Here is a 22,335-nt window from a genome sequence, read left to right as displayed (position 1 = left end):
AAAGTCTTCCCAGCATGATTCTTGTGAGGAACCTTTCTGTTGTTCTTTTGTGAATCCTCACCTGAGGATATTTTTCCTTTGATTTTTAGGGAGTAGAAGGGAGGGAGAGGGAGAGAGAGAAACATTGATGTGAGAGAGACACATCGATTGGTTGCCTCCTGCACGTGTCCCAACCCCAACTGGGGCCAGGGATCGAGCACGGCAACCTAGGTACATGCCCTTGACTGGAATCGAACCTGAGACCTTTCAGTCTGACACTCTAACCACTGAGCAACCGGCGAGGGCTGTCTTAGGATTATGAATGCTTCAAGTTTCCCCACCTCTTGTCGGTAGATCTTCCTGGTCATTCAGGGCCCTGGTGTTCACTTCCAACCACAGCTTATGAGCTTACCCAGCAAACTTTGTCTTCATAGTTTGACTCAGAGGTCAGTAATTCTTTCTTCTTGTGGTTTTTCTTCCAAAAGACCCCAACACACTGTTTGCTTCTCTCAGCTCCCCACCCCTTCCATGAGACCTTTGCTTATTTCTGGACTCATTTTAAGATAGACTGTATTGATCATAGCAGCATAATGAAATCAGGCATTTACAACGGTGCATTTAATGTGCTAGGAATGACCTCAGTGGGCCAGGAGGTTGGGAAAGTTGGTCAATTGAATACCACTTGTTTTGGAGACTCGTTTGAGGGAAACTAGACAGCCTGGTTCCTTTGTGCAATCTCCTGATGACAATGAGATGTCACGGCATTCCTGACATTCTCTGTTCACCCAGAGGTTGTGATGGTGGCATTCTGGAAACCTGTTGGACCCTTAACCTCCACCTGGTGCTCAGGTTGCCATCTTTCTGGGCAGAGCTGCACATATCTACCCACTCTCCTTCTTTCTCAACTTGGGCAGAAGACATAAGATTGGCTGGAATTTTCAACACATGATGATGTTTTCAGGTAAGACAGTATAAATGTCAAGAAAATGGGTGTTACGAAGCAGGCAGCATTAAAGTATTGACAAGGTTCATAAAAAGAGAAAGATTAAAGTTTCTGGGTCTTTTGTATCCCCTGTGGTGCTGAGTAGACAGGTGTACATGGTAAACTGACTTAATATTCACTTTGCACTCTACTACCAAATGTGAACATTATCCCCTAAAATATTTGCATCTTTATTTCATCTCTATCACCCAAAGGGCCTGGAGGTATGAATTGAAAGTGCTTAAGTGTTCTCTAGTGGATTGTTCATAACCCTTAATCTTCAAGAAGGGCTCCAGATCTAAAATTATAAGTAAAATAGGTTTTAATGAGAAAGAATATGGGCCATGTCACTCAACATCTCCACCCCAGTTGCAGTATCCTCTCTTGTAAAATAATGAAATTGAACTGAAGTTCCTCCTAACTCTGACTTTCTATGGAGCAAAAGAAATAAAATACACTCATAAGAAAGATGAACCCCAGCTCATTCACACTGTCTCCCAGATGCCCCCCGCTCTTCACTATAAAGCTAGGAAGTATGGAGAAGCCACTGAGAAGGTAAAGGACAATAAGGAACTATGTGGAGATAATGGAAGGAGAGAACAATTGGCATGGGTAGATGGTGGTAAGGGTCAGAGTTGATAAATGAGACCCAAGTTAGAGCATTTCTGCAGAGCACAGGAAGGAAATGGTAGCGCAAAAGGCAACAGTGACCCTTAGGGTTACTTCTGTCCTGTGGCGGGGGCAGGGGGGGGCGGTTGGAAGAGGCTGTACAAGAGGCAAAGTGAGTAGCTGCCCTTTAACACCATGCAGTAGTTCTTGGGGGCCTCAGAGAGTCATACTGAAACCACACCAACTAGCACTGTTCAGCAAAGCAGTCACTGTCTAGGACTCATTTGCATCTGCCCTTAAATGTACAGCCTGCGATAATGATTTCCTTTCACTCTGACAAATGTTTGTTGAGCGTTCTCTTTTTATAAGCCGCAGTTTTAGGTTATGGAGGATACAGAAACCAGCCTCCTGCAAGGAGCTCACAGTCTGCTGGGGTGGGGGGGGGCACGTGTACAACGTGTTTTCTCTGAAGAGAAGGGGGTGAATTGCACAAAAGAGGTATGAAATAAATGAGGAGGAGAGGAGGAACCAGGGCCATCTTCACAAAGGGGTAACCGAACTTGGAAGAAATGGATTTCAGGAGGCAGCAGGTTGGAAAGGCAAGAACTGGAAGACACATGGGGTAATGCAGAAAGGAGGTGAGGTTGGAAAGGAAAATTACATGTAAAGTGGTATGAACCTTTAGGTTGTGTTGGAATCGCCTGTTGGGTTGGTTAAAGCAGAGGGTACAGGGCGGCCTCGAGAATTTGAATTCCTAACGTGTCCTCTGCTGCTGCTGGTTTGAGGACCACACTTGGAGGACCACGGAGAAGCTGCAGTGCTGTCCCGCTTTGGGTTTATATAGGAGCTGGGAACCATTAGAGGTCTCTGAGGAGGACAGTGACAAGATGCTCCTCACATATTAGGAAGGTGGTGGTAGAAAGAGAAAAATGAACTGGACATAACTCACTCACCTAGATGAACTTAAAATATGTGCTTTACCTTCTGCACTAAAAGACTGAGAAGTACACAGAGCTGTTTAAAGATATCTCCTATAAAAATGAGTTTCTGCTGGGAGGACTCACTCTTCAAGGCCGTGACCTACCTGAGGTTTCACTTTTATATTGCTTACAGTGTTTACCTAATAAAAGTAAGAAAAATATAGCACACATTGTCTCTTTCTGATCCTCCAAGTTTTTTTTTGAGATAACATCTCTTTAGAGGCTTAAATATTGATCGATTGATCAATGACATAACTGACTTATAGGGCAACATAGATTTGTATAGATATTTCACTAGCACAGATTAATAGAAAACATTAACTTTGCTCAGTTTTTTATGTAACTTTTGTGGAGTCACTCCTTTAGTAAATTGTAGTGAAGTTCTCAGATTAATTGTAAAATGATTGGAAAAGGTGGGAAAGTCTACAAACAGATGCAGTGGGCATAACTTTCATTCTCATATACATACAATCTTGCTCATGGTGAATAGGAATTTATACTACATATGTGTTAAAGACCATGGGTTCAGTCTTAACTATAGAAAAAATTATGAGCATGGTATGGGGAACGGACAAAAAAACTTGGAAAGATAAACATTAAAATGTTAAAGGCTTAATCTTTATACCCATTAATGTAGATTATCAGGGTCAGCAAATTGGTGCCTGGGCCAAATCTGGCTGTTGCCTGTGTTCATATACCCAGAGGGCTCAGAATGGCTTTCACAGGTGAAAGTTTATAACTTTGAACCCCAAATAAGCAGCCCCCCAAAGAATTCCTTTCTTTTCAGTAGTAGACCTGTATTAGAATGAATTGTACTCATTATTATATTCTTAGTTTTCATCAATCAAATTTTGTGAAAATTTGTTTTCTCTCTTTTATACAAGGACCTACATGACAGCCTTAATTTTTCCTCGTGGTCTACAAAGCATAAAATATTTGTCACCTTTTGCAGAAAAAGTTCCCAACTCCTGATGTAGATCAGGTTATATGGTTACTTCTCTGTGTGGCCTTGCTAGGGAAATGCTGAACTGTTTTGTGGTTCATAGTACATGAACCACAAATATGCATTTGACATATTCACATCTAGCATGTTTCTGATGGTTATAATGACTGCGTAGTGCATTGGTCATGCTTGGATCACAGACTTGGAGAGCTTAAATTATTTCTTATTTATATTTATTTTATATTACTAGCAGGAGAATTATTTCAGCAATGAAAGAGTTTATTCTAAAATGTGCTGTACAAACTAGTGCAGTATTTCTTTTAAATATGTTTTTATTGATTTCAGAGAGAAGAAGGGAGAGAGAGAGAAACATCAATGATGAGAGAGAATCATTGATTGGCTGCCTTGCTCCCTACCAGGGATTGAGCCTGCAACCCGGGCATGTGCTCTGCCTGGGAATCAAACCGTGACCTCCTGGGTCATGGGTTGATGCTCAACCACTGAGCTACACCGGCTGGGCTAGTGCAGTGTTTTTATCATTGCATTTGGACATTTTGCAAAAGAAAACTTCAAATAGGAGAACATGATATTCCTTTAAGGTTCTTCTCTCTGAATAAAACAGCTTGGCTCCGGAAATACGAGTGGATATGGTTTATGAGCCCCTAGAGGCAGCAGTGGATTTGAGGTCACGCTGTCATTTGGCTGTATAACCAGGAGATCTTCCTCTTCGGTCCCTGCAGGCCTCAGGGGAGCAATGGCATTTGCACTGGCCATCCGAGACACAGCATCCTATGCTCGCCAGATGATGTTCACGACCACCCTCCTCATTGTCTTCTTCACCGTCTGGATCGTTGGCGGAGGCACAACACCCATGTTGTCATGGCTTAATATAAGGTTGGTTTGAAACAGAGGCCAGTTTTGTGTCTGCACCACTGTGGGCATGCAGGATGTGCTTTAGCTTAGCGCCTGGAAGGTTTTTACAGTTTTTTAAATTTTGTTTTTGAGAGAGATTAAAACGGAAAAACCATAAAAATTCAGAGTATTGAATGTTCCGGGAGAAAAAAAAATGTTGTCGTTAAAATTTTTGTTGGTGTAAAAACACAAGGAATGAGAAACACCTGGACCTTCTAGAGCAGTGACATTAAGGAAAGAATCCAAAAAGTCTTAAAGCGGCAGGAGAGAGAGTAGACATTGCTGTTGGCAACGTCTGGTATTTCGCAATTAAGGTTTGATGTTCACAATTAGAGTTTTGTTTTAGGAGGAAAGTGCTGTGTCTCTTTTTGCTTGAGTGCACAAAAGAGGTGACATTTCCTGCAGATCCCTCATCGGTTGCAGCCTCATGGATGTCGCCTGCCTGTGGTTTTGCTGCTGTGTCAGAACGAAGGGGCACTGACCTGAGTTTGCTTTTTTAAAAAGAGCATGTCAACTCCAAACTTGGCTGGTGAGCTCCAACACCCTATGGTAATGAGGACTGACGAACAGGGAATAAGAGACCTGCAGCCCCACCCTGGCTCTGGTGTCTGAAAGCCCCTCATGTCTTTGGACCTGAGGACAACAGGAAATAGGAGTGCACTGGCAGATTTCCCCCAGGGAGCCTTCAGCTCTAAGTGAGCATCCTCCATCATTGGAAGTGCTCTAGTCACTTGCCTCAGTTTTGGGTGTGCAGAGGGTGACGCTTGGGTAGTGCAGAGGCGTGAAGAATCCTCTGCAAAGCCACAAGGCGGCAATGCTTTTTCCATTCTCTGCTGACTTTTAGTTTGTGTTTCCTTCTCTAGAATGCAGAGTACATGGCACTGACAGCTGCCAAGCATACCTAGCTCCGAGGGGAGAAAAGGACCTCGCAGTCATCCTTGGAGTTAGGGAGGAAACTGGAATTTGAGAGAATAGTCTCCCCCGTTGGGGACTTTCATATTGATGGCAGGCAGGGGTTTGGCCACTGCCACTTCTCCCATTTGGGGGCTGGCATGTCTTAGCCTTAGAGTGGGGATCTGCACAATCTATGTGGGGCTTCTCAGTGACAGTCACATACTAGCTAACAGTTGTGCTGCAGGTGGCGTTTAAGATGCCACATGTATATTAAGGTAATTCTCATAACATTCCTCTAAGGGAGCTGCCACTACTGTCTTCATTTTAGAGTTGGGGATGCCGAGGAACAGAACAGTAACTTGCCCAATGTCACAAAGCTTGAAGTGGACAACTTGGGATATGAATCCAGGCCACACAGTCCACACTCTTAACTACCACTGTGCTGTGACTGCCTGTAAGAAGGCTTGCTGTGTTAGGGTCTTTTTTATTTGGGATTATTAGAATTTCAGTTTCTTGGCATGAATCTCAAGAGTTATGTTAAGGAAAACAGTTCATCTGTGGTAATACAAATCCAGAGAAGAAAATTTACAGATTTTTGGCTTGACACTTGAGACATCTTTGTTCTGTGTAGCGGATGAAGAACAAGAAAGGAGGTTTATCCTACACACAGTTGGGAATCTTTGCATTCAGTGGCCTCTGAGATAACATCCTGCTCCTATTTGGTCACCCAGTAGTTACCCTGGAAGCTCAGAGCCTGATTGAATCATGTTTTTTTAAATGCTATTTCATAAGTCCTTTTTTTGCCCCCTCCAACATACACAGGATCAAATAATTTTCCACTGAGAGTAAAAAGTTGACTTGTGACATTTTGCACTTCTCATAACCCTGTTCAAGAAATGGGACATGAAAACAGCCCTACCCAGAGCTGAGAGTGTGGGCAGCTTTCACTGAGGCACACAAGCAGTAAATGTATTAATATAATGTAATAATTGGATTGCCCTCAGAACATAGCACTAGCACATGGCCATGGGCCAGAGATGACTATGTGCATGTCTGTGTGTATGAGAGATCATTCCCCTACATCCTTGCCAGCATTTGGTGTTATCACAATTTTTTTTAACTCAGCTGTTCTAATAGGTGTGTGGGATACATCATTGTGGTCTTAATTTGCATTTCTCTCATGGCTAATAACGAACATCTCTTCATATGCTTATTTGCCATTCATACATCTTTTATGGTAAAATATCTGTTTAAGTCTTTTATTTATTCTAGATCAGGGATGGGCAAACTTTATGACTCGAGGGCCACAATGGGTTCTTAAACTGGACCGGAGGGCCGGAACAAAAGCATGGATGGAGTGTTTGTGTGAACTAATATAAATTCAAAGTAAACATCATTACATAAAAGGGTACGGTCTTTTTTTTTTTTTTAGTTTTATTCATTTCAAACGGGCCGGCCGTAGTTTGCCCACGGCTGTTCTAGATACTAGTCTAGATGTGTAGTTTGCAAACATTTTCTCCTAGGCTGTAGCTTGTCTTTACATCCTTTTAAAAGTGTCTGCCATAGAGAGGATGTTAATTTTGATGAAGGCATTTTATCATTTTTTCTTTTATGGATTGTGCTCTTGATATCATGTCTAAGGACTCTTCATCAAGCCCTAGGTCTCCAAGATTTCTTTCTGTGTTATCTTCTAAAAGTGTTTTGCTTTTACTCTTTACATTTAATTCTGTCATCCATTTTGACTTAATCTATAATAATAAAAGTGTAATATGCTAATTAGACCAGACACGCTTCTGGACGACCTTCCTGATGAAGCCACGGTGGCAGGGGTTGAGGCAGAGGTGCCATGGAGGTGGGTGGGGGCCGGGGTAGAGGCAGCAGTGGCGGCGGCAGGGGCTGAGCCCCTTGCATGAATTTCCTGCATCAGGCCTCTAGTTTTTATATAAGAAGTGAGATATAGATTGAGGTTTTATTTTATCTGACTATTGCTATGCAGTTGTCAGCACACTTAGAAAAAAAACAACTATCCTTACTCCATTGAATTACTATTGATCCTTTGCCAAACATCAGTTGGCTGCATGCATGTGGGTCTGTTTCTTTTCTGCTCCATTAACTCATGTGTCTATCTCTCCACTTGTATCACACTCTCCTCATAACTATAATTATACTAGAGGCCCGGTGTATGGATTCATGCACCGGTGGGGTCCCTCGGCCTAGCCTGAGCCTTCTCGCAATCTGGGATTCCTCAGGAGATGTTGGAGAGCCAGTTTTGGCCTGATCCCCACAGGCCAGGCCGAGGGACCACACCGGTGCTTGAATCAGTGCATCTGGCCTCTACTATGCATATAAGATCTTTAGTTAATCTCTTCCCGCCCTCCCCCTTCCCCCTTTCCTTCTGAGACTCACCAGTCTGTTTCATGTTTCCATGCCTGTGGTTTCCACTCCTGCATTGAGCATCTGCCCCCTGGTGGTCAGTGCCCATCATAGCTACTGGTCAGTCAGCTGGTCAGCTGATCGCTTAGGCTTTTATATATATAGATAATAAGACTTAGCATCAGGTAGAGTGAGTCTTTCCACTTTATTATTTTTTAAACAATCATAGCTATTCTAGTTGTTTTCCATATACATTTTAGAATAAGCTTATCTATATCTTTTTAAAGATCTTGCTGGGATTTGGATAGGAATTGTGTTAAACCTGTATATCAATTTGCGAAGAATGGACACCTTTACTCTGTTGAGTCTTCGAATCTATGATCATGGCATTTTTCTCTATTTAGATTTTCTCTTATTTCTTTCATCAGTATTTTATGGTTTTCAGTATACAATGCCTGCCCATGTTATGTTAGATGTACATCTAATTATTTCTTCTTTTTGAGCAATTGTAAAGGTTATTCAACCTTATTTTCAGTTTCCATGTGTTCATTGCAAAAATATAGAAATACAGTTGTTTTTTGTGTGTTGATCTGATATCCTGTGACCTTGCCAAGCTTATGTATTAGTTCTAGGAGGGTTTGTTTTTTTTAGAGTCTTTGAGATTTTCTATGTCGGCCATCATGTCATTTGCAGATAGAGACGGCTTTATTTCTCTTTCCCAAACAGTGTGCCTTTTATTTTCTTTCTTTGATTTATTGATCTGGCTAGGATTTTCAGTGCTATGTTGAATAAGAGTGATGTGAGTAGACATCCTTGCTTTGTTCCTGATCTTAAGGGAAATGCATTCTGTCTTTCACCAATAAGTATGATGTTATCTGTAGGGTTTTTTAAGATGTTCGTATCAAGTTGAGGAAGTTTATATCTATTGCTAGTTTTCTGAGATTTTTAAAATCACCCACAGATGTTGAATTTTATCAAGTGCTTTTTCTGTATAAATTGATATGATCATATTGTTTTTCTTGGTTAGCCTGTTAATAAGGTGGGTTACATTGATTAATTGTCAAATATCAAACCAGCCTCACTTCTCTAAAATAAATCCCACTTGGTTGTAGTGTGTAAATTTTATAAATATTGCTGAGTTCTATTAGCCAATATTTTGTTAAGGAATTTTGTGTCTGAGTTCGTGAGGGATATTGGTCTGTAGTTTTCTTTCATACTGCCTGTGTCTGTTTTTGGTATCAGCGTAATCTGGCATCACAAAATGAGTTGGAACATGTTCCCTACTCTTCTGTTTTCTGGAAGAGATTGTGTAGAAGTGGTGTTAATTCTTCTTGAAAGTTTTATGGAATTCTTTAGTAAAACCATCTGGTCCTACAGACTTTTTTTTTCAGGGATTTTTTAAATTATGAAGCCAGCCTAGCTGGTGGGGTTCAGTGATTGAGCATTGACCTATATACCCAGAAGGTCATGGTTTGATTCCTGGTCAGGACACATGCCCAGGGTATGGACTCAATCCCCAGTAGGGGGCATGCAGGAGGCAGCCGATCAGTGATTCTCTCTCATCATTGATGTTTCTATCTCTCTCTCCCTCTCCCTTATCTCTGAAATCAATTAAAACATATTTTTTAAAAAGTAAATAATGAAGCCAATATCTTTAATAGTTATATGGCTATTAAGATTATTTCATATTAGAGGCCCGGTGCACGAAATTTGTGCACTCGGGGGGGGGGGGTCCCTCAGCCCTTGGGGGATATCCGACTGATGGCTTAGGCCCGCTCCCTGCGGGCCTAAGCTGGCAGTTGGACATCCTTAGCACTGCCACAGAGGCAGGAGAGGCTCCCGCCACTGCGCTTGCCAGCTGTGAGCCCAGCTTCTAGCTGAGCAGCACTCCCCCTGTTGGAGTGCACTGACCACTAGGGGGCAGCTCCTGCATTGAGCATCTGCCCCCTGGTGGTCAGTGTGTGTCATAGCGATTGGTCATTCCACTGTCAGGCTGAAACTGGCTCTCGGACATCCCCTGAGGGGTCCTGGATTGCAAAAGGGCTCAGGCCAGGCCAAGAGACCCCACCAGTGCACAATCGGGGCAGGGGAGGGACATGGGAGGTTGGCCAGCTGGGGAGGGACCACGGGAGGGCTCCAGGGCGTGTCCGGCCTGTCTCGCTCAGTCCTGATCGGCCAGACCCCAGCAAGCTAACCTGCCGGTCGACTTCTGCCCCCTAGTGATTAGTGGATGTCATAGCGAGTGGTTGAGCGGCCTTAGCATATCATTAGCATATTACACTTTTTAAAAAAATATATGTTTTATTGATTTTTTTACAGAGAGGAAGGGAAAGGGATAGAGAGTTTGAAACATCGATGAGAGAGAAACATCGATCAGCTGCCTCCTGCACACCCCCTCCTGGGAATGTGCCCGCAACCAAGGTACATGCCCTTGACCAGAATCGAACCTGGGACCCTTCAGTCAGCAAGCTGATGCTCTATCCACTGAGTCAAACCGGTCAGGGCTAGCATATTACACTTTGATTCATTGAATGGATGACTGGATGACTGGACACTTAGCATATTAGGCTTTTATTATACAGGACTGGGCAAATTATGGTAGTTGGTGACATTGATCTGTTTCATCTAAGTTGTTACATTTATTGTTGTTCATAGCATTACCTTATTATCCTTTTGATGTCTATGAGATCTATAGTGCTATTCCCTAATATCACTGATATAGGTAATTTGGTAATTGGTAATTCCTGATATTGGTAATTTGTATCTCCTCTCTTTTTTTCTTTGTCTTGCTAGAAGTTGGTCAATTTTATTGATCTTTTCAAAGAATTAGCTTTTTATTTCATTGATTTTCTGTATTGTTTTTGTTTTCAATTTCTGCTTCTATCTTTTTTTATTTCCTTCTTTCTGTCCAACTCTACCCAGACAACAAAGTTTGTCATTGGTGAAAAATACAGTGTCATTTTACTGTAAGTATAGAAACTGGAATTTACAGAGATTACATAAAAAGAAATTCCCTCCAAAATAAGGAAATGAAACTGATTGTTTTTTTTTCTGGCTTGTGACTTTATTATGTTACTTAATGGCCACAATCATTTATATACTAGTAAACCAGATTCTTATTCTAAATTGATTCAGAAACCCCCTGAAATTCAGCATGGTGTTTTGACCTCTGTAACCTCAGTAAGATCAATACCTGCTTATTTCTTACTTCTTCAGGCTGCTGACAGAGGCCCTGCCCAGAAGTCAGAAGCCCAGGGTAGGACTCAGAGTTCAACTATAAATAATTAAGAGTTAGCTGTGATTTTAAAGCATGGCTAATTTCTAGTCTGTGAATAAAGTAAGAATGAATATAACCACAAGCCAAAGCCAGGTCACTGATTTCCAGAAATCCAACTTATCTTTTAAAATTGGTATTTTGTGATTAATATTTTAGAACATGAAGGCAAAATGCTCATATTGTTTTCTGTAAATGTACAAACTACATAATATTTGTTTTAGTCTCTTACGCAAGTGCTGCTATTCACAAAGGACAAAATTTTGGCAACTTAAAAAAATGGTCACAGGATTATTTCAGCGGATAAACCTTGCATGTGTCCTGAGTGCATTTTGGCGGCATGGTGGCTGTCTTCTCGGAGCCCCCAGCTTAGGTGACACGCACATGAAGTGGCGGTTATGGTGGGGGGTGGAATGGCGCACATCCACGCAGTCAAATGAACAGGTAGCCCTCCTACCTCAGCGTGTAGTAATACAATCACTCAAGGACAAGTTAGGATGCCCTGTCCCCTATAATCCTGTTAGACAGAATTTATGATAAAGCTCTTTGTAAGGGGACTTAAGGAATAAAGGCCGGGAGAAGCCCTGAGCTCTTTATGTAATAGCATTTGTAACTGGATATTTTTAAGGAGTTTCAAGATGACACCTTGTAATCAAAGGCAGCGTCCCGGAAGGTGAAGAGCTGGGGCTCTGGCGTCTAACAGACTCAATCGCAATCGTGGTTCCACCATTTTCTACCTTTGTGACCTTGGGCAACTTATTTAACTCAGTTTCTTGGCTGGTTAAATGGGGTTGACAATAGTGTGAGGACAAAATGTGGTGATGAATAAATGTGATAGAGAATTTTTTTCATTAACTGTGCCATCTGGCATATGGTAAACATTTAGTATATTTTAACTCTTATCATTACTAATCATGGTGTCACTACTTCTTACGATTACTGTTATTATTACAAGTGGATCGTACATTAATGGAATCTAGTTTGCTTTTCTGGAATTTGTATTTTTTAATACTGTAGTAATATATAGAGTCCGGATAAGTCACAGTCTGAATGTGTGACTAAAAGTAACACTTTAAGAAGCATCACCTTCTCACTTGCATATTTCAGGGGAGATTCGTAGCTTGAGGATTTGGGCATGTCTAGAACAGCGTTTCTCAACCTTTTTTTTAAATTATTGCCCCTCCAAGGAGCCTTTAAAAATGTTTTCCTCAGTTTTAATACCACAGTAAGATTTTAGTATCACCATTACTTTTTAAGAAATTTCAATACCATAGATCTAGTATATATTTATTTATGTACTATGGTACAAATCATTGTAATCTCTAAAAAAATGTTTTTGTCCTACAAGAACCAATTTTCATACCCCTGGGGTCAATATAACCCCCCCCCCCATTGGGAATACATGATTTAATGCAGTGCTTCTCAACTGAGGGCAATTTTCCCCCTAGGGGACATTTGACAATGTCAGGAGACATTTTTGGTTGCACTGGGGTACCCACCCCAGTGCTTACTGGTGGGTAGAGGCCAGCGCCCAAAATATCAATAGTGCCAAGTGTGTGAGACCTTGCTCTTCATGTAATGGTGAAGTTTAAATGCACTCTGAAGGAGCCAGCAATGATTGAGGAAGGTGAAAATGGACCGTGCCAGTTCTAAGGTCACAAGGTAAAGAGAAGAACAGAAGTTGGATTGCTGACCTTCAGGTTGAACACATGGACAATGTGACATACTTAACTAGAAAAAAAGGCCATCCTGTCTTAAGTATTGTTGCTGTTTTCAATAATACAGGCTTTTTGCTCTTTCTGTCAAATATGTGTAAATGCTGCAAATATGTGTTTAGTAACAACTTTGTTTTTTATTTTTGTATGGATGTGTCTTGCTTTATGAAACAAATGAATTCCTGAAAAAATTGCAGAAATTCATTTGCTGAGTTGCATTTATTCCTCTGATTTCATTTCATTATATTTTGAGAGGCTTATCTTCATTCTAAATTGATCCTCATTTGACCTGCTCCTAACATTGTTGCTTTAAATGTAAATTTAGCAGCCCCTCTGCCTCTCCAGGTTTTAGAGAGCAGGAATAGTATAAGAAAGGGTATGGATTTATGTTTAAAGTGAGACCGTCTATTCTTTGATGGACGCGGTCCAGGTCATGTGCCCAGAACCCCTGGCTCCCCTATTGTCCCTGTCACACTCATGTTCCCTTCTTCTACTGCCCAGAGTTGGCGTCGAGGAGCCCTTTGAAGAGGACCAGAATGAACTCCAGTGGCACTACTTCAGGTGACACAAGGGCATCCTCAGAAACAAATTAACTGGGCCTGGCTTTCCCCCTCTTTCTAACCTCTTTCTAACATGAGGTGCTTCTCTTTATGTCATTTGTCTCTTTCTTCTGGTGTGTGCCAACCCTCTGCTCCTTTTAGCAAAGGGGCAAGAGGGGAGGTCAAGTCTAATCATTTTTCCACGCTTTCTCTTGGCTGGTTGATGTATCTGTTCCCGAGATTGTGTCCCCTTACCCTACATTTTGAACAGTGCTGGCGAGTGTCTCCTTGTACAACTGGCCTTGGTGTTGAGAGCAGCACGTTTGTAGAGCCACACATACTTCCCCCACACAATTCTGCTTATTTTCTAGTAAATAAGGCTTCCAACTTATAAAGAGAACCAGAATTTTATATTTCAGCCATGGCTGGCGTATGGCTCACACCATCTTAATTAAGTACTGTTTTCGTTTTCTAAGTATGTTTTTGTGTACTTGTGCTTTATCATGGTGAATCAGAAGGTACAAAAAACAGGTGTTTTTTAAACGGGAAGATAATTAAAGTCTCTTCTAATGCAATTTGTCGCTCAGTGTGCATCCAGGTTTTTGATTTGATTATGCTTAAGGGTGGTGATATTGGACAATCAGAATGAAGACTTTAATGTTCTTTCCCTTCTGCATCTTTAACCAGCATGCTTTCTTCCTGGTCTGATTTTGGGTGCTGGTCAATAATATAAATGCAAAATAGGCTTGAACTCTGTTCTTGGCATTGGGAAAGCAGCTATAGCTGCCATGGTGCATGGATCTTGGGATATCACTAGGCCCTGAATGTATACTGTAATGACACTCATACAGTTAATTGACACGTTTAAGTTTCCTGGGTTTGAACTTTTTTCTGTTTAAAATACACACACAGGTTTATTTTCAGAGATCTGACTTTAGATACCGATGAACTGGCAGAGGAAACCCCCTCCTTTGAAATATTCCACTTTTAAGAAGGAAGTGGAAAGTGCAAATTATTACACTTGGGATGTGAGAGAATTCAGATTCTGATCTGTTGTTCAAGGTTTTGTATGAAGGTGCGTGTCTAATATCCCTCAGATTATTTCGGACCTCAGATAGTTCTAAACTTCTGAATTATAGAAGTTCCAAAGTTTCTGAAATTTTACAGCCTTTTTATGACAGTTAATCAGAATGTACATATTATACCAGAAGAGCAATTATTCATTTTTTTGTATTTAATCATTCCAGAATGTACACATCCATTTGATTGCTTATTTTCTCAGTTGGTGTGGGATTTCCACATTTGTCTCATGCTTATTGAAAATAAGGATAATTCAGCCCGGCTGGTGTGTCTCAGTGGTTGAGCGTTGACCTATGAACCAGGAGGTCAAGGTTCGATTCCAAGTCAGAGCACATGCCCTGTTTGCGAGCTGAATCCCCAGTACGGAGGTGTGCAGGAAGCAGCCGATCAATGATTATCTCTCATCACTGATGTTTTTCTCTCTCTCTCCCTCTCCCTTCCTCTCTGAAATCAATAAAAACGCATTAAAACAAACAAGCAAACAAACAAACAAACAAACAAACAGGTGAGGGTTCAGGATCACAGCTAGAAATTCAATTGGTGACCTCTGCCACTTTTATACATTAGACACTTTGGGTGCACTGATGCTCTGGTGTGACTTTTGTGGATAGTCCTGGGACCTCTGAATTAGGTGGATTTCATATCAAAAAATCTTTGTGAGATTTGTTGCTCAGAATCCCTGGATAATGTCCAGTTGGGAGGACAAGACTCCATCCCTCAAAAACTCCTGCCTAGAAGCAGCCTATAGACACAGCAAAGCCCATCTAATTCACTACAAAGGTCCCATCAAACCTCAGGCCCATGGGGAGGAAATCTGACTCTAGGTACACTATGGACATGCTTATAACAGTGCCTGGCATAGTAGGTACTTAATAAATATTTGCTGAATCCATGGATTCATCTTGTGGGTTTAAGCTTTGCCTTCAGCAAAATATGGGGTAACTGCTTCTTTTTCTTCTCTACCCCTCCCCCCCCCCGCCTTGTCCAGGGGCATGCACCTTGGGTTAGTGCTTAACAAGCCTGGAGTAAGAGAGTAGAGGTTGGTTTTGCAGGTGGGGTGCATCTGTGCTATCTTCTATTCCCCTTTTCCATTAGTCTCTTTTCTCAAGGAATATGCTGGGCATCACAGGTGGGGAGGAGGGAAGGAGAGGACGAAAAGCAAGACGTGCATACACAGGGCTCTGTGCATCTGCTGGCCTGCTCATTGGAGTCAGCACCCTGGTACTAGACTGCAGATCACACCCCTGGTCAAGGCCATTCATCACCTCTCTTCAAGCTCCAATCAGACCTGCTGAAAACTGTGTTCTGTTTACCTTTTATAATGCCATCTGTTCTTTGTGATACTGGAGGAAGTGAGGGAAGATAGAGAATTTTCCTGGCATCTTTGTTTTCTCCTTCATTGCTCCATGCTATCCATGTCTTCTGTGTCAGAATCAGGAAGGCACAGGGATAAAGAATTACCAGATGCACAGGGCAACAGTTGGTATGTTACTAAGCTAAGATAGTGCCTTTATGAATTTGCTATAAGTGGATTTTGGCACTTTGCTTTCTGTCTACAGTTGTTGATCTCAAATATGTGACTTCACAGGTCATCCCTACTGTGGGAAGACGTGGCAGCACCAGGATAAAAAAAGTTAGAGATATGCATGCTGAAGTATTTAGAGGAAGTTACTGATGGCTGCGACTTTATTTGAGTTCATCCAAAAAATAAGATGGGTGATAGAGAGATGGATGGAGATGTAATGAAGTATAGCAAAATGTTAATGGTAGAATCTAGGTCAGTGATGGCGAACCTATGACACACCTGTCAGAGGTGACACGAGAACTCATTTTTTGGTTGATTTTTCTTTGTTAAATGGCATTTAAATATATAAAATAAATATCAAAATATAAATCTTTGTTTTACTATGGTTGCAAATATCAAAAAATTTCTATATGTGACACGGCACCAGAGTTAAGTTAGGGTTTTTCAAAATGCTGACATGCCGAGCTCAAAAGGTTCGCCATCACTGATTTAGGTGGTGGGTATGTAGGTTTTCACTATAAATGCTTTCAACACTTCCTTGGACATATGAGAGGTTTCATAACAAAAGGTTAGGAAAATAAAAGCAGGGCAGGGCAGATGTGAGGAAGCAGTGGAGAGGAAAAGCCTGGTGCAGTGGGACCCACACTTTTAGGACAGACAGTCTGGTACAGGAAGGCTGACCAACCATTGCCAGCTGGTGCTGTTCCTCAGCGGCCTTGCTCAGGGTGTAAGCACACAGGCTGTATGGCCCCTCCTATCCCTGGGATCTGATGTGTATAACCTCTTTCTCATGACTTTTGCATGACAGTCTTTCTCTTCTTTTAGCTAATCATTCCTTCTGCTTCGGGAAGATGGTCAGCCTCTTGCCAACTTTCAGCCAGAATGGCTGCCATGGTCCAAGCTAATACTCTCTGTTTTTCTCCTTGTCTTTCTCCCTGGTGACTTATAGAGTTGGTGTTGACCCGGATCAAGACCCACCACCCAACAATGACAGCTTTCAAGTCTTACAAGGGGTAAGTCACAAGACATGCTTCTTCTCAGGAAAGATAATATTAAAAATAGCGAAAATCTATTGAGCATTTACTACACACTAGGCACTTGACATGAATTCCCTCACTGTGATCTTGACAAGAACCTTAGGTAGATACTGTTATACCATTTTACAGGTTAGAAATTAAAGTTTGAGAGTTTCAGTGAGTTATATAAGGCCAGAGAATTAGAAAGTGATGGAGCCAGGATTTGACCCCAGAGACAGTGTTCATAAACAACATATTAAGGAGGTGGGCTGGCCAGAAAGAGTGTTTAAGTCCTCAACTCGCTGCCTTCCACAAATGGATGTATGGGATAAATGGTGACTGATTCCGAGTCTCTCAGTGGTATCCAGGCAGAGGAAGGAAAGGGTGTGATTTCAGGCTCTCCTGTTCAAGAGCCTGGGATCCTCTAAGCCAGAGGTTCTCAACCTGTGGGTCGCAACCCCTTTGGCAGTCAAACGACCCTTTCACAGGGGTTGCCTAAGACCATCCTGCATATCAGATATTTACATGACGATTCATAACAGTAGCAACATTACAGTTATGAAGTAGCAACGAAAATAATTTTATGGTTGGGTCACAACATGAGGAACTGTATTTAAAGGGCCAGAAGGTTGAGAACCACTGATTTAGTATGAGGGCAGGGAAGAGTACCTGCAGCAGCAGAGAATCCTGATGGCCCTTGGTATGGCCATCTGCACCAGTTACTATTGCTGTATCATAAACTGTCCCAAACGTAGGAGAGTGAACAATTTTTTCTACTCATGGATTCTCTAGGTCAGGAATTTACAAAGGGCCTAGTAGGGGTGGCTTGCCTTCGCTCCATGAAGAAGGCCTGGGATAATGTGAGGCTGAGGCTGGAATCATCCCAAGGCTGATTGGGTCCGATGTCTGGCTCCGGGGCTGTGAGGACTCGCATAAGGACAGCCAACTAGAATGCGGAACTGTGATTTCTCCATGGGGCCTCAGGGAACTGGACTCCTTATATGATGGTTTACGGTTCCAAAAGCCAGTGCCCCAGCCAGCAAGATGGAGGCCACATATCATTTTCTTTCTTTAAAAAAATTTTTTTTAATCCTCATCCGAAGATATTTTCCCATTGATTTTTAGAGAGAGTGGAAATGTGAGAGAAACACATCCGTTGGTTGCCTCCTGTATGTGCCCTGACCAGGGGTCAGAACAGGGAGGAGCCTGCAACGGCCTCCCCTTGACTGGAATCAACCCGGAATCCTTCGGTTCACTGGCCGACACTCCATCCACTGAGCCAAACTGGCCAGGGCCATACCTTTTTCTGACCTAACCTTGAAAGTCTCACAGCATCACTTCTGTGAGTTTCCATTGGTTATAAGGAGTTGCTAGGGCCAGCCCAGATTCAAGGGGAGGGGACACAGACAGTAACCTCTTGATGGGAAGAGTGTCAATGAAGTGGTCAACATGTTTTAATGCTGCCATATCACCCTGATTGTGGGATTGGCAGGTGACTTTGTCTCCAGGTTTTGCTCCTTTCCCAGGCTGGCATTTCCTGGGCAGGCCAACTGGAGGAAAGGAGAGTTGTAAGAGCAGGAACTGGTTTCCAAAATGTTATTATTTGCCCTTGGAAGTCAAGAACAATTTTGATCAGCATTGAATATGCAGTGCTGAGCATAGTGCCTGGTACCTGGGAGCTCGAGAGGGATTTGATGGGCGGATGCAGGCATGAAGCACAGTGTAGTAGGAAGCTTTACTGACCACATGCTCATGCTGTCTGTGAAGTCATGTCGAGTGTTGCTTTTTCTTCCAGCCAGCATTGAATTAAACACATCAATGCACTTCATCCCAAGTCCTGTCTGCATATTTCAGATTCCATCGGATCTTCTAACTCAGTGGTTGGCAAACTGCGGCTTACAAGCCACATGCGGCTCTTTGGCCCCTTGAGTGTGGCTCTTCCACAAAATACCACGTGTGGGGCGCGCACGTACAGTGCGATTGAAACTTCGTGGCCCATGCGCAGAAGTCGGTTTTCGGCCTGGGCGAGTCTATTTTGAAGAAGTACTGTTGATATTTGGCTCTGTTGACTAATGAGTTTGCCGACCACTGAGATAGATGAAACAAGTATACAAGACGAGTGTGGATGGGAGAGTTGGAAGGGGTTGACCTCAGCGAACGTACCTCAATCAGATTGAGGATGTTTTTAGCAAAGGCCAGCTTAGGAGTCCCCTAATTAAGTTAATAACAATGTACCTACCTATATAGTTTAAGTTTAAAAAATTTGGCTCTCAAAAGAAATTTCAGTCGTTGTACTGTTGAGATTTGGCTCTGTTGACTAATGAGTTTGCCGACCACGGTTCTAACTGACTCCATCTACCAAATCCCATATGACAAGTGTTGCAAAATGTGGTGCTGTGAGGGGGTCCAGAGGATGCTTTTCTGATTCTTTTCTCTTTGAGGGTGGTCACAGCCTGGTAAGGCATCCTTGGTGTTTATGACCCTTGGTGTTTATGTCTCTTAACGAACACAAAGCCATGCCCTCTGAAAGTTCTGGGCATGTTGGGAAGAGCTTTCAATGAGCTACATTGGAGATTTGGTACCCACTCCAATGGTGCTCCAGAAGACCTTTGCGGTTATATTAGAATTGGCCCTCGTGGCAATTGGGAACATGTGGTTTCAATGAGAAGTTCTTTTTGAAAAGTTGCTGTTTGACTCGAGCTTTGATGAAAGACTTTAGTAAACAGGGTGCAAGAACTGTGCACTTGGAAACGAATTTAGAGCATAACAGTTTAGGAGATCTTGAAACTCACCCTGAGAAAACCTGGGCAGAAAGTGTGCTGGATGTCTTCATTTCACTTATGGCTCTGGGAGGATATGGCCGCCCAATTCCAAAGTATTCTCCACAGACCTACGGCCAGTCAAGATTAATTTTACCAGAAAAGCCGGCCAAGTCCAGCTGGATAGCCAGGGTTTCAGTGGTTCTCAACCTTGGCTGCACACTAGAATCACCTGGGAATCTTTAAAATCCTGATTTCTGGGCCTCATCCTCTGGAAATTCTGTTTCTTTGTCATGGGGTGGAGCCACAACATGAGTAACGAAGAAACAGAATTTCCGGAGGATGAGGCCCAGAAATTAGGATTTTAAAAAGATTCCCAGGTGATTCTAATGTGCAGCCAAGGTTGAGAACCACTGCTTTAGAGAGATTTCATCTTGACAGTTCAGACCAGTCAAACACCTCCCAGCCCTCTTGCTGTTTACTATTGCTCTTGCCTTTGGACTTATTATACTGCATATGGAGACAATGGGCTTGTAACCAGACTTAGTAACAAACTTGCTGTCACCTTTCCATGGAAATGTTTAAGAAAGCAGTAGGTCCTAAGTGCTAAGGCAGTGGTTCTCAACCTTCTGGCCCTTTAAATACAGTTCCTCATGGTCTGACCCAACCATAAAATTATGTTCGTTGCTACTTCATAACTGTAATGTTGCTACTGTGATGAATCATCATGTAAATATCTGATATGCAGGATGGTCTTCAGCGACCCCTGTGAAAGGGTCATTCGACCACCAAAGGGGTCGCGACCCACAGGTTGAGAACCGCTGTGCTAAGGGATCTGGTGGCGTATTTAGACCATGCAGTGACAGCTAAGATAGTGCCCCCTGCCCCAGAAGGGCAAGCCTTCCTGGGTGGGTAAACTCTGTACTCAGTGTTCCTGACAGCTCCCTGGAGGGCCCTTTGGACCAACTGTAAAAGGGCACAGCCACTTTCCCTGCCCTCCCAGTGAAGGCCAGTTGGCCCCGCCCTCGCTAGAAGCTGTGTCACAGCTTCCCTGTAACTTTCCTTCTCCCAAGCCTCTCACACAGTCATGCAGAGGGCCCCCAAGTCAGTTCCGTTGGCATTTTAAGATTGCTGTCAAGACCGGACAAAAAAAGATGAACTTCAAGTTTGGTTCCCCGGGACACTTTCTTAGGAATGACTCATGCCCTTGTGCAGAAACAGCCCGTTTCTCTAAATCCTCCTGGCCTGACCTTCTTGGTACAGTGAGCCACTAACAGCAGTGCTGGGAGCACTCAGTGGTCATGTGAAACAGTAAAACAGGGAAGTAAATGGGCGTCTGATTTTTGGGTGAAACCCTGGGTTCTTGCAGTTTCCCCCGAAATGGATCCAGATCACACACTCAGGGTTGTCATGAAACTGCAATCAGAGGTGGAGAAAGTCCAGATGTTTGTTCTCCATTCGAAAAGAAAGGGCAGTCCGTTCTCTTTACCTCATTTTCTAAATGATCTTTCTAAAAACAAACAGAAAAGTGATATGTGATGGGAAAGCATTTTTTTATATAGAGCACAATTTTCCTCACTAGTCTAGAAGCCCAAGGTTATAAACAGTCATGGCTACAGGGCGACAGAATATTAGCGCATGTGGGTGAAGGAAGGGAGCTGTTAGCTAGAACTTTTTTGGCGTTGGGTAAGGGAAGCATAAGACTATGGTGGGCAGACTTGAGTTTCATGTCCCTGGCAAGTTTGACTCATTCAAACAAAACAAAACAAAAAACTCAGTTGCTTTGTTTCTTGGAGGTCTTGGTGACTTTGCAACAAAAACAAAAACAAGTGCAGCTGGAGGCAGACTGCCCAGGCCTGGAGGTGGCCTCACACCCCATTCAAGTGGGGACTGTGCCTGCCAGAGCCAGCTGAGATTTCTGTTGGCCGGACATGCAGGCACATCATTCACTTCCTTCCCCGTGTTTACAGAAGAGCACTCATTGATGACGCTTAGCTAGGAGCCCGAATCTGAATTTATCCTGGCTTTATCATCTCAGCAGGACAAGGTCCCAAGCCGGATATGAGTGGAATGCGGAGGAAAGGAAACGGCTGTGTTAGCAGAGCATTGTCTCTGTGTGAGTGTGGGTGTCTGCACACAAGTGTAAAAACTGCAGAAAATCAGTGGTTCATAGTTGCATTGGCATAGAACTTTCTGGGCAAGTTGGATTTCTCTGGTTCTGGGTTCTCCTTCAGATCTTCTTCCAAGCCGAAATCTGATACCCAGTCACTTAAATCTTTAACTTCAAACAGTGCTGAAGTACCTTTCCTCAAATGCTTATTTTCTCACCCCCCTCCCACCACACTTTTCTTTTTGTTCTTCTTTTTAAGATGTTTAGAGAGGGAAGGAAGAAGGGAAGAGAGAGAAACATCGATTGATTAGCTGCCTCCTGCACAATTCCTACCTGGGATGGAGTCCACAGCCCCTCAACCTGGGTACCCTGATCGGGAATTGAATGGGCAAACTTTAGGTGCACGGAAAACACATATAGCATATCAGATATTTACATTACGATTCACAACAGTAGCAACATTACAGTGATGAAGTAGCAACGAAAATAATTTTATGGTTGGGGGTCACCACAACATGAGGAACTGTATTAAAGGGTCGCGGCATGAGGAAGGTTGAGAACCACTGCTCTAGGGACTGTAGACCTCTCCTTCTGCTGCCCCGGTTGTCCCCGTGGACCAGCACCCTGGGCATGACTAGAGCTTAT

At 42.8% G+C, this 22,335-nt stretch overlaps 1 protein-coding gene across 1 annotated transcript in view; it reads left to right on the top strand.

The window, feature by feature from the left end:
* The window catches only part of SLC9A7 (solute carrier family 9 member A7), a 134,439-nt gene that overhangs the window by 99,785 nt on the left and 12,319 nt on the right, over positions 1 to 22,335 (top strand). The window contains 4 exon segments of the mRNA XM_023755409.1: positions 829 to 940; positions 4,234 to 4,387; positions 13,163 to 13,222; positions 16,755 to 16,818. Of these exon segments, the coding sequence (XP_023611177.1) occupies positions 829 to 940; positions 4,234 to 4,387; positions 13,163 to 13,222; positions 16,755 to 16,818 (390 nt within the window).

Source organism: Myotis lucifugus, unplaced genomic scaffold (genome assembly GCF_000147115.1).
Source record: "Myotis lucifugus unplaced genomic scaffold, Myoluc2.0 scaffold_76, whole genome shotgun sequence".
In the NCBI taxonomy this organism is placed as follows: domain Eukaryota; kingdom Metazoa; phylum Chordata; class Mammalia; order Chiroptera; family Vespertilionidae; genus Myotis; species Myotis lucifugus.
The sequence above is the reverse complement of the archived record's forward strand: the minus strand, read 5'-3'. Positions and strand labels throughout refer to the sequence as shown.